Genomic DNA, 11,123 nt, shown 5'->3' with positions numbered 1-11,123 from the left:
CCCAGTTTTCCAGCACCCTTTGACTTTCATCCTTCAACTACCTCTCTCCACCATCTCTCCTCACAACAGTTCACAAGGGACTCAGCTTTCAAGTCCATCCTACTGGGAGTCTAACCCTACTCCATCTTCTTGCTCTATGATTTCATCTCTGTTTATTACTTTAATTGAACACCAGACCTTCCCTGGGTTCCCCAACCCCTGTGCAGAACCCTGGAAGCACTCCGAAATGAGCACAATACGCAGGTCAGTAGAATGAAGTGTTAGACCACCTGACTACATTCCCAGTCCACCATAGGTTCATTCTCTTGTTTAATATTGTATTTGGCTCAGAACTGTCTCAGGGAAAAGAGGGTGTTGTGTGTTGACTGAGGCCCAGGAGTTCTGTTTGCAGAGAGAATTTACTGAGCCCACTTTGGTGGAGATGGAGCAAAAGAGGAAAGTCCAGAGCAGTCTGTTTTCTCTGTGTGCAAGCCAGAAGTGTGCAAGCCAGGAGCATAGTGCCTGCTCAGAGGCTGGAGGATGGTGCAATGAGCTTCTAAAAGGTAGAGAGAGTCCCCCCTTTAGTACGGTGAGTGCTTCTGGCTATACCTGTCACAAGAACTCAAGCAGATGAGTAAGGATGAAACCTTATCAATTTGATGTCCTTTATACCTACCACTAGTCTTCTAGAAGACCTAATTTTGCTCTGCTCCTGTATCTGATCTTTTCCTTGAAAGACAAACACCCATTTCTGAAGCATGGTGCAGTTTATTGAGGAAGAAAAGTGTAGCATGTCATCATCAAATGATCTGAAGCTCAGTAGATTAAGGGACATATGTGGCAGGTATGAGGAGAGCTTCACCAAAACCAACCATTTGGAAAGCTTGGGAAGTAGACAGCCAGAATGGACTAGGCTAGACTAGAAGACTCAGGAAGTCATAGGCTCAGGCATTGCTGTTCAAATGGGGGGGGGGCATCACAGGGCACCATCATCCTAGACTAGTAGCTGAGCCACCCTGGCCTAGGAGTTTGGCCCCTTCTCCAAGGAACTTGAGTGAAAGCAGGGTTGCACTGTGTGCCTGTTGATGCCAAGAAGATGGGGGAGGGGCATAGTTGCAGGCTGAGGCAGGGGACAGCTGGGTGGAAATGTTTTTCTCCTGAGGATTACTTGGAGCGCTGCTGGCTGGAACTGGTGGTCTGAGAGAAGTGAACACTGCTGCCGCCTCCTCTGCCAGACTTGTAGCTGTCGCCTACGGAGGCCTGGGTGCCCATTCCTCGCTGGCCTGCACAGACGTCTTCCCTGCCAAGCCTGCTCCCAGTGCTGTCCCTGCTGCGGCTGTTGCTGACACTGCTGTCTCCTCCATAGTTGCTGCCACCGGCTCCTCTGAAGTCTCCACTGCTGCTGCTACTGCTGCCACCAGGCCCTCTGAAGCCTCCACTGCTGCTGCTGCCACCAGCCCCTCTGAAGTCTCCACTGCTGCTGCTGCCACCAGCCCCTCTGAAGCCTCCGCTGCTGCTGCTGCCGCCAGCCCCTCTGAAGTCTCCGCTGCTGCTGCTGCCACCGGCCCCTCTGAATCCTCTGCTGCTGCCGCTGCTGCTGCTGCCACCAGGCCCTCTGAAGCCTCCGCTGCTGCTGCTGCTACTACCTCTGGAGCCACTGCTGCTGTTGCCACCAGCCCCTCTGAAGCCTCCGCTGCTGCTGCTTGTGCTGGTAGCATTGCTAACTACCGCTACAGGGGGATAGACAATTCAGGAGAAAGGCCTGGGGAGCTGGAGAGTGACTCTGTCTTAGACCCACCCCACTCTGGAACTTAGAAAAGATGCTCATAACCTCTGAGGCCTTGGCTTTAGGATAATTGGTGAACCCGGCTCTCTAGCACCTTAGCCAAGAACAAGATCCAGAGGTGTTCACAAAATTTCTGGTTCTCCAACTTAGGGCATAAATAAGCAGAAGGGTGGAGAGTTGGAGCCCAGCTTGCATGAAGGGTACAGCACACGGCTACCACTGAGAGGTGGCCACTGTCACAGGGATGCCTTGATTGAAATGGGCCAAACGCTCATGCCTGTGCACACACACATGCAGAGACCAAAGGAAGATGTCCATCTCCAACTTACTCCCTTAAGTTGGGGTCTGTAGCTTATCATTTTAGCAAGGATGGTTGGCCAGCCAATTCCCAGCATCTAACTCCTCAGTCCCAGTTCTAGGGCACAGGTGTGCAAGGCCATGCCCAACTTTTAAGTGAGCAATAGAGAATTCAAACTCAGGTCCTCATGCTTGCACAGCAAGGGATTGCCACCACTGAACCATCTCCATCCCCCCAGGATAGGCTCTTGAATGTGCTACTTACAAATGCACACTGCACTCTGACATTCTCCAGACATCCTGAGAAGTCAAGAGGAGACACAGTCACTTCTTCAGAGAGTCAACAGTCAAAGAACTGGGTTTATAACCTTGGGTACCACATCTTCCCATCTGCCCTCCCAGGGCCCGAGCCCTGGGAAGGGGACTGATGCCAGTTACAACTTGGAGGATATCTGCCAACCACACTCCATCTCCCTGTCTTCCCACCCTTAGCCCTAAAGATCTGTTCCAGGCAAACCGCCACCCCTCATTTCATTGGCCACCCTAACCTCTCACCTGCCGCTAAGATGAACTTCTCTGTCTGTGCATGTCCTTCCCCTCTTCTCCATCCCTGCCTTTATTTACCCACGTTTCCTCCTCCAGGAAGCCTTTCCCAGTGAGGCTTGGAGTGTCACGGGGCTTGGGGCAGCAGCAGTGGTAGTGATGGTAAAGGAAGCATGAGATGCTGACCCTGTGTGTGCTGTATTTGAACATTTCCCACTCACAATGCCATCTCCCTGGGTCTGATGCTCGTTCGTGGAGCACTATACAGAAACGGAATGTTTGCATGCCCCCAGCCGTAGTCCCTGCTGATGCTGACCGCTCCCTTCTCATCACATGGCTCTCAGTATTCCTAACTCATCACTGTTCTTTCCCACAGAGACTCATCAGAATTCCCTTTCTTCCCATGCTTGTGCTCTCAGTATTCCTAACTCATCACTGTTCTTTCCCACAGAGACTCATCAGAATTCCCTTTCTTCCCATGCTTGGGCTCTCAGTATTCCTAACTCATCACTGTTCTTTCCCACAGAGACTCATCAGAATTCCCTTTCTTCCCATGCTTGGGCTCTCCTATCAAATTGAGGACTGACTGAGGGCAAAGGCTCTGAATGAAGGTGCATGAGACAGGAACCAACAGAATGCCCCCTCAACTCTTGACACTGCCTTCACACATGATATCCATTCACCAAGCCTTCACTGCCACTGTAAGCTGCGATATTTTTCAGGGATATGTGTACAGCAAGCATTTCCCCATATGGACTCAGCTTCAGCAATGGGGGTTGCAGGATTGTTCACACTGAATTTCCAACATGGAAGTCACTGGACACATGAAGCTACGTAAATTAATCTTAATTAAATGTAAAACTCAAATCCTCAGTTACACTACACCCATTTCAGATGCTGGAAGAAGCCAGGCATTGAAGCATAACCAGTAATCCCAGCACTCAGGAGGCTGGGGCAGAGGAAGCAGAAGTTCAAGATCAGCTGGGGCTACATAGTGAGACCCCATCTCAAAAGAAAAAAAACAGTTGGGGGTGGGGAGAGGAGGAGAAGGAAGAAGGGTGAAAGGGAGGGAAGGAAGAGGAAGCCAGGAAGGCCCAGACTATTTTCATCGTGGAAAGTTCCAGTGGACAGTCCTGGTCTATGACTTTTATCACAATCTCAAAGTGCTTTTGCTACCACATCGATGAACAGAAGTATGTGATTCCATATTGTACCCATGGTAAATTAGATGATTAGATAATATTGACTGGTGAAAAACAGTGAACTTGAACACTTCCTCTGCTGTTCAGGAGACTCCCTGTTCTCTGTCTGACTTTCTCTCTCTCTCTCTCTCTCTCTCTCTCTCTCTCTCTCTCTCTCTCTCTCTCTCTCTCTCTCTCTCTCTCTCTCTCTCTCTCTCTCTCTCTCAACAAGATTTCTCTGTGTAGCTTTGTAGACCAGGCTGGCCTCAAACTTACAAAGATCCATCTGCCTCTGCTGGTATTAAAGGCATGTACCACCACTGCCTGGCTTTGCCCTCTCCTTTTATTATCTTTTTTTTTTCTTTCTCAATACCTTAGGTGGCTATAAAACTATGCTTGGGAAATGCTGGCCCTATCACCCTCACCTGCACTCCTCGCCCTCTAGCAGTTTTCGGTAGGTGGCAATCTCCACGTCCAGGGCCAGCTTGACGTTCATCAGCTCCTGGTAGTCACGCAGCAGCCGGGCCATGTCATCCTTGGCCTTCTGCAGGGCAGCTTGCAATTCCTGGAGTTTGGCATCAGCATCCTTGAGGGCCCCCTCGCCACGCTGTTCAGCTTCTGCAATGGATGCCTGCAGGTTGGCGTTCTGGGGAAGAGAGATAAACGATGAAATTACAAAAGACTAGGAAGCAAATACTTGATGGTCCTTAGGACAGGATCTCTTCACCCATCTATCACTCCTCCTTCCCTTTCCAAGTGGCACGTGCTGACAAGTCAGGATGATGTTGCAATTTCATTAATTCATCCTGGGCTCATTGAAATCAGTTCCTGACTCATGAAAAGAAACATCTGCTTCCCTGAGCTGGCATAGGTAACAGCTATCTGGTTAGCCTTTTATCTCTTTTGCAAGACTTAAAAAAATCCCTTCCCTGACCACTTCATTCCAGTGACACAAAGTAGCCATTGGAGTTGTATAAAGTGTGATTTTAAAAAACAGTAACTAAAGGCTCCATCGTACAGTGCAGATGACTGCTTAAGGCCAACACTGCAGTGGGTCGGATTAGCTATGCAGTCACAAATGCAGCCCCCCCTTCTTCTGGGTCCTGGGACATTCCAAGAAGCCCAGCCTCCATGAAAAACAGTTGGAGAACAGAGGCTCCTGAGGCTGTGACTCCCAAGAACAGAGAAAACTGGACAAAGGAGCTCAGTTGCTGCCACACCTGCTTCTTGGCGTTCTCAATCTCTGCTCGAAGTCTCTGGATCATCCTGTTGAGATCCATGATCTCACTCTTGGTGCTCTTCAGGTCATCCCCGTGCCTGCCGGCTGTGGTCTGCAATTCCCCAAGCTGACAGAGGAGATGGATCAGAAGGGCTTTGTAAAGTGTCCACAAATTTTTGTTGAGGCTGATCAGAGCTTAATAGCCTTTGGGGTGAAGGGAAGGGTCCCACCTTGGTCTGGTACAGAGCCTCTGCCTCAGCCTTACTCCTCTGAGCAATCTCCTCGTACTGCGCCTTGACCTCAGCGATGATGCTGTCCAGGTCCAGGCTGCGGTTGTTGTCCATGGACAGGACCACAGATGTGTCACTGACGTGGCTCTGCATCTGGGACAGCTCCTATTGGAGAACATGGATGAACACAGATTCCAAATGATACTGGGACTTCTCTACTAGCAGAGATGTCTGAGAATACTAAATAATGTGGTAGTAGAAAAATTAAGCTTCATTTCAGGTCTGGCTACAGCCTACAGAATGCCAGCAACAAGGCTAAAAGAAAAGGACAAGTTGCAAAGATGTGTCAGCCCGGGTGAACCCAAGCATGGCTTCTCCTTAGAGTGGAGGGTGATATTTAGTAGCTGACTGTGTCCGGGACCGTGAAGATGGGGTGGGGCGGGGAAGAGAGGCCCTGACCCTGCAGGCAGGAGGAGCAAACTGGGCATTTCCTAGGTGGAACAGAGCTGAGTTGGGGGACCCCGTGGCTGACTTTGAGGGTGTGCTGCCCCTTGACCTGCCCCCTAAAGTTGTGCTTATGAAGTTGCTTGTGGCCAGTCTCTGTGCAGCAACCTGAAGACTCACCATGTCATAGAGAGTCCTCAGAAAGTTGATTTCATCTGTCAGACTGTCCACTCTAGCCTGCAGCTCCACCTTGTTCATGTACGCAACATCCACATCCTGAGGGAGAGAGAAAACAGAAATAACCTCTGCCCCTTCTAGCCAAGCCTCCCTCTGAGCCCTCCTCTCTCTCTCCATGTCCCTCCCCTAGCCCTTCTAGATGTAACTTCTCGCCTTACCTTTGAAAGGGAACAGAAACAAAGGTACACTTATAGGCTAGAAACAATCTTGATCAATGCCACACAAGAGATATTCATTATTAGTTCACACTACTAGTTACCTTGTTAGTTACGGTCAGTTTGGAAGATGAGCAACTCCCTTCAAAGATTTCCCAAGAATGTAAGGAAAGAAGGAAGCCCTGTCCACAGCAGTACTCTCCTCCCTCTGTGGGACGCAAAGGGATTCCGGGTCTACCCCACTTCTCACTCACCTTCTTCACCCCCACAAAATCATTCTCTGCGGCAGTACGTCTGTTGACTTCCTCTTCATACCTGGACAGAGACAGTGACAGTGACATTTCAGAATTGGGAAGATGACTCAGCGGTTAAACATACTGGCTACTCTTCCTGAGGTTCTGAGTTCAATTCCCTGCACCCACATAGCAGCTAAAACCATCTATAACCATAGAGTCATGCCATCCAACACTCTCTTCTGCAAATGCCTACGCAGACAAAACAGCCATATACATAAAATACAGAAGTGGAAAAAATGAGGACCCCCGTACTACTGCAGAATCTCTCCACCCAGACACATGATACCTTCTTCATGGGCACATGACCTGTGCAATCACACAGAGCCCACAGTGTCCTCACCCTGATATCACCATCATCTCAAAATTCTTCAATTTTTTAGCAAGGAGGCTACATAATCCTTTTGCCAAGAACTGAAAATCATATACTACCTGGAGACTCCTCAGAGCTTAGGGTCTGCCTCTCCCTCCTCCAAGTTCAAAGCTAAAGTTATTATACTTGGGGGTGGATCAAGAGTCCAACTGCTTGCCTGAGCTCTTTGAACAACTTCAAAGAGTCAGTGGAGGAAGAACGGGGCCTCCCAGGAGTAGGTATAGCTTTCTACATGGGTGCTGACTCCTGGGGATGTCTGGAACTCCCTCCCATCTCAGGAGGCCCTGTTCACTTCTCACAGATCTCAGGTGTGAACTCAAATTTGGAGACAGAGTGAAGCTGCAGCAGACAAGATGCATGAAAGACCAGAATGAATTTGCACAGTACAGCCTTGGACCAGGGGCTAGCAAGCACTCAGACCCAGCACTGCCACACCCTCACTGTTTCAGAATAGCAGCAACTGGAACACAGGGATATGCCCTTCTGATGACCTTCCTAAGTAATTCTGTTTGCAACTGCAAGGGAACCCTCTTGGTCATCTGGGCTGATGTAGGAGGGAAATCTTACATAGTTCCAGGAGCCTGAAAACCTCATAAGGATCAGTCCCACAAGCACGAGTTCCCGCTGCCCCAACTTCGACTTGGCCAGACTTCCCTCAGCAAAGAGAAGAGTGCTGACTAAAGATGTGTTTGAAATCCCAAATGAGGCAGCCCCTCCGCCAGGACCCTTACTTCTTTTTGAAGTCTTCCACCAGGTCTTGCATGTTCCTCAGCTCTCCCTCCAGGCTTCCCTTCTCCCCCAGAAGGGAATCTAAGCGCTTGCGCAAGCAGCTGATGTAGGATTCAAAGAAAGGTTCCAGGCTCTGGGGGCCTGAGCCAGAGCCCGTGGTCTGCTGCTGCAGGAGGTTCCACTTGGTCTCCAGAACCTTGTTCTGCTGCTCCAGGAAGCGCACCTACATCAAGAGAGGAAGGGAAAGAGACCTTCAGGTAGGCACATGGGCTGCCCACCCTAAAGGGTAGGAAGATGCAGAACAGAGCCAGCTCCTCAGCCCACGGTGACCTCTGTGCTTCAGAATTTGGAGATTAGAAAAGGGGGAGTCAGTGTGTATGGAGTACTTTGTAAACCTCCTGTTTTCATATATCCTATGCCCCTTAATTCTTACAACCACCTGGACAGCATTAAGTCATCAAAAGCAAGATGCATACAGAATTGCAAAGTAAAGAGTCAAACTCAGGACTACTCTCAGTCTATCATGATCCTTCAAAACATGGATAAAGTGATTTTTAGCTAGACTTAAGATATAGACTTCTTTCTCCTCCACGAAGGTAGTAAAAACAGTCAATGTGTCCTCGGAAATTCATCTTGCAGCTCACCAAGGCTCACTTCAAATCCTGGGCTCCTGTCTGCTTTGGGCCCAGCATGCCTTGCTCTTCCCCATCGTGGACAGTTCAGCTTACCATTTACAGAGGCGCACTATCACCGGGAAAGTACGGTGCTGCTAAGGATATGAGAAACAGCCCCAGGATTTGTGCAGAATTAGTTAGCTGCTAGCTAAAGGCAATTGCTTGTCAAAAAGAAAGCAAGTTGTTCTGGGTTTGTGGCTGAATTTTTCAGAACTAAAAGTGCACTGGACCCCTCACCAGACTGGCCTTCGCCTCATCACTAGAGGGAAATTAAAACCAGGAACCCTTCCCTCCTTCCACAGATGGAATGAGAGGACACAAGGAACAAGAAAGGTGTACTCACTGCCCTGGAAGCAGTGAGGTAGAACCGGCCAAGTACCAGACAATCCACTGGCATCTTTGGGTACAGTGCCTCTGGGTTCTGGCCTTACCTTGTCGATGAAGGAGGCAAACTTGTTGTTGAGTGTCTTGATTTGTTCACGCTCCTGGGCCTTTACTTGCCCAATCTCGGGGTCAATCTCCACATTGAGGGGCTGCAGGAGGCTCTGGTTGATGGTCACTTCCTGGATCCCCCCAGGACAGCCACCAGGGCCAAAGCCACCAGGTCTACCAAAGCCACTAGCTCCCCCAAATCCAGATGCTCCCCCAAATCCAGATGCTCCCCCAAAGCCACCTCCTATTCCTCTGCTACCGCCAAAGCCACCTCCATAGCCACCTCCAAAGCTACTGCCACAGCTGCCATGCCCTCCGCCTAAGCCACCACCTGCCACACTAATGGAGATACTCCTGCTGCCACCCAGGCTGTAGAGGCTCTGACTGCCAAAGCTACCTGCTCCACTCCGGAACCCATAGGCCCCTCCACCAGCTGCCCGAGTGCGTGCCACACAGCTCCTCCTGCTGCTGCCAGATACCACAGCCGAGTGGCCGGAGAAGCCCTGGCTCCCGAAGCTGAAGGACTGCTTGCAGGCTTGTCTGCTCATGGTGAGGAGTGTGGCAGAGAGCTAGCAATCGCTTAGCAGAGCAAAGCGTTTCGGAGAGGATAGGGATGACAGAAGAAGCTGGCCTTTATATCCCAGGCTGCTTGGCTTGGCAGAAAGAGAGGCAGGCAATTACCTGAGAGTCATCTCGGGTTTGGTTTGCCTTACAGGCAATAAGTTACTTCTTGGTTCCCAGCACACCTCAAAGATAATCCCTTGGGCCAAAATGCCTTTGCTTTCTTAGCTTAATCACCCAAACTTGCCTCAGTTGACAGAAGGCAGGCTCTCTCCTCCCTCCTAACATGTGATTTTCTCAAGAGTTTCAGAAAGTTAAGCAGAACCCATTATAGCAGGATAAACTGGCTCTAGACCCCAAGGGCTTAGGGGCCCTTGACCTCCGTGACCCCATCAGCCTCTCCCAGGAAACTGAGTCCCAGACCTAAATTCAGTGGATGACTGCTATGGGCCAAGTCCTGTGGCATTCCCATAGTGCCCAAGCTATTTCCCTCATTACTAGACATTGTCTTCTCATGGCATGTCACCTGTGCCCATTGTTTCAGAGAACACCTAGTGGAGCAGGCAGTAACAATGCGTTAACACAGGGTCCGGTCTCTCCCTCTGTCGTCAAAGGCTTCCGTCTCAGCAGATCCAGAGTTCCAGGAGAAACATGGTAGTTGTGGAAAAGGAGCTAAAGTAGAGTCAGAGTCTCTGGGGAATGGAAGCCCAAGATTTGAAGCCAAGAAGTGTGAGGCTAGGGAGAGAAGGTCTCAGAGCAGGCCTGCCCCACCATCCTGAACTCTCAGAGGAGGCCCTACCCACACCGTCCTGGACCAGTAGCTGGTGGTTACTGGATCCACAAGCAAGACAGGACATAGTGCAGAGGCTACTCAGCTGGACAGCAGAATCACTTCAAGGACCTCACTCATCCTGGAATAAGAGCATGTGCACACCTGGGTGGCCACGAAGATCCAAGCATTGGGATCTCCTTCCCCCTCTGCCACCTGGTCTAGTCTGTATCCCTGGCTGGTCATATGCCAGCACTCCTCTAGGCCCTGATCTCTCTTGTGGAAGGACTTGGCTGCTGCCACTCTGCCTGTCCAGCCCCAGCACACCAAGGTGAGCATACCACAAAGATTCAGCTGACTCAAGATTTGAGGTCCAAGATGACAAACACCTAGACCTAGTCCCATGCAGAGGAAGTTTGGGTATCTGACTGCATAACAAGCACCCCTGTAAATCCTTTGGATTCCAGCTGCATACGAGGCCCTCATCTAGGCTGGAATGTCTTCCACATTTTCTGCTTGCAGGCTGCTTTTTGCTGGAGACATTGTTACATGACCCAGGGTATAAAGACACATACAGTAGACACATAAATCAAACCTTTAGCAATAAATCATAAAGAATGTTTTGTATTTTATAATTTATTTAACTTTATTTTGTTCATGAAGGTGTCAGATCCCCTGGAACTGGAGTTACAGACATTTGTGAGCTGCCAAATCGATGCTGAACCCAGGTCCTCTGGGAGAAAGAACATCCAGTGCTCTTAACCTCTAAGCCATCTCTCCAGCCCCAAGGAAATTATTTTTAAGACAATTGTTTAGTATACATATAATCTTACCATGTGTTAAAGATTAAAGTAAATTTGTATACTAATGAGATGAATGAAGCTATTTTATATGCATGCATATGTATACATATTTACAAAGAGTTAATTCTTGGCTAAACATTTGATGCTGCAGGACACAGAGCATCTACAATGTTTTTCAGAATTGACTGGTATTTGCGCTTTTGTAGTCATCAATGCGGAGACCTCCACTTCACATAGACACACAGCACAAAATGCAGAAATCTATGTAGAACCATTTCAGAGATTTCGGCAATTCTGCCCTCATCACAACCCAAAAGTCGACTAATGATACTTTATGAAGCTCAAGTCAGCAATTCAAACATGAATTTTTAAAAACAAGCATTTTAACATAATACAACCTAAAGATAAACTCATTACC

The 11,123-nt window shown here is 49.3% G+C and overlaps 1 protein-coding gene across 1 annotated transcript; it reads right to left on the bottom strand.

Annotated features, from left to right (window-relative positions):
* Positions 1–727: 727 nt before the first annotated feature.
* LOC101837044 (keratin, type II cytoskeletal 2 oral) lies at positions 728–9,198 on the bottom strand. Its single transcript, XM_040753757.1, has 9 exons — positions 8,572–9,198; positions 7,469–7,689; positions 6,326–6,386; positions 5,860–5,955; positions 5,236–5,400; positions 5,007–5,132; positions 4,212–4,432; positions 2,328–2,362; positions 728–1,709 (listed from the first exon to the last, which is right to left on the bottom strand). The coding sequence occupies exons 1-9, from the start codon at positions 9,118–9,120 to the stop codon at positions 1,144–1,146; spliced, it is 2,040 nt and encodes a 679-aa protein (XP_040609691.1). The 5' UTR covers positions 9,121–9,198; the 3' UTR covers positions 728–1,143.
* Between the last annotated feature and the right edge of the window lie 1,925 nt (positions 9,199–11,123).

Source organism: Mesocricetus auratus, unplaced genomic scaffold (genome assembly GCF_017639785.1).
Source record: "Mesocricetus auratus isolate SY011 unplaced genomic scaffold, BCM_Maur_2.0 Super-Scaffold_100010, whole genome shotgun sequence".
In the NCBI taxonomy this organism is placed as follows: domain Eukaryota; kingdom Metazoa; phylum Chordata; class Mammalia; order Rodentia; family Cricetidae; genus Mesocricetus; species Mesocricetus auratus.
The sequence above is the reverse complement of the archived record's forward strand: the minus strand, read 5'-3'. Positions and strand labels throughout refer to the sequence as shown.

Bases quoted from the DNA above. Each gene is read 5' to 3' on its own strand.
- LOC101837044 (XM_040753757.1), bottom strand. From the start codon at position 9,120: ATGAGCAGACAAGCCTGCAAGCAGTCCTTCAGCTTCGGGAGCCAGGGC. The intron at 2,363-4,211 runs GTGAGGGTGATA...TTGACTTCTCAG, and splicing joins CTAGAGGGCGAGGAGTGCAG to GATGTCTGGAGAATGTCAGA. The intron at 1,710-2,327 runs GTAAGTAGCACA...ATCCCCCTGTAG, and splicing joins TCAGAGTGCAGTGTGCATTT to CGGTAGTTAGCAATGCTACC.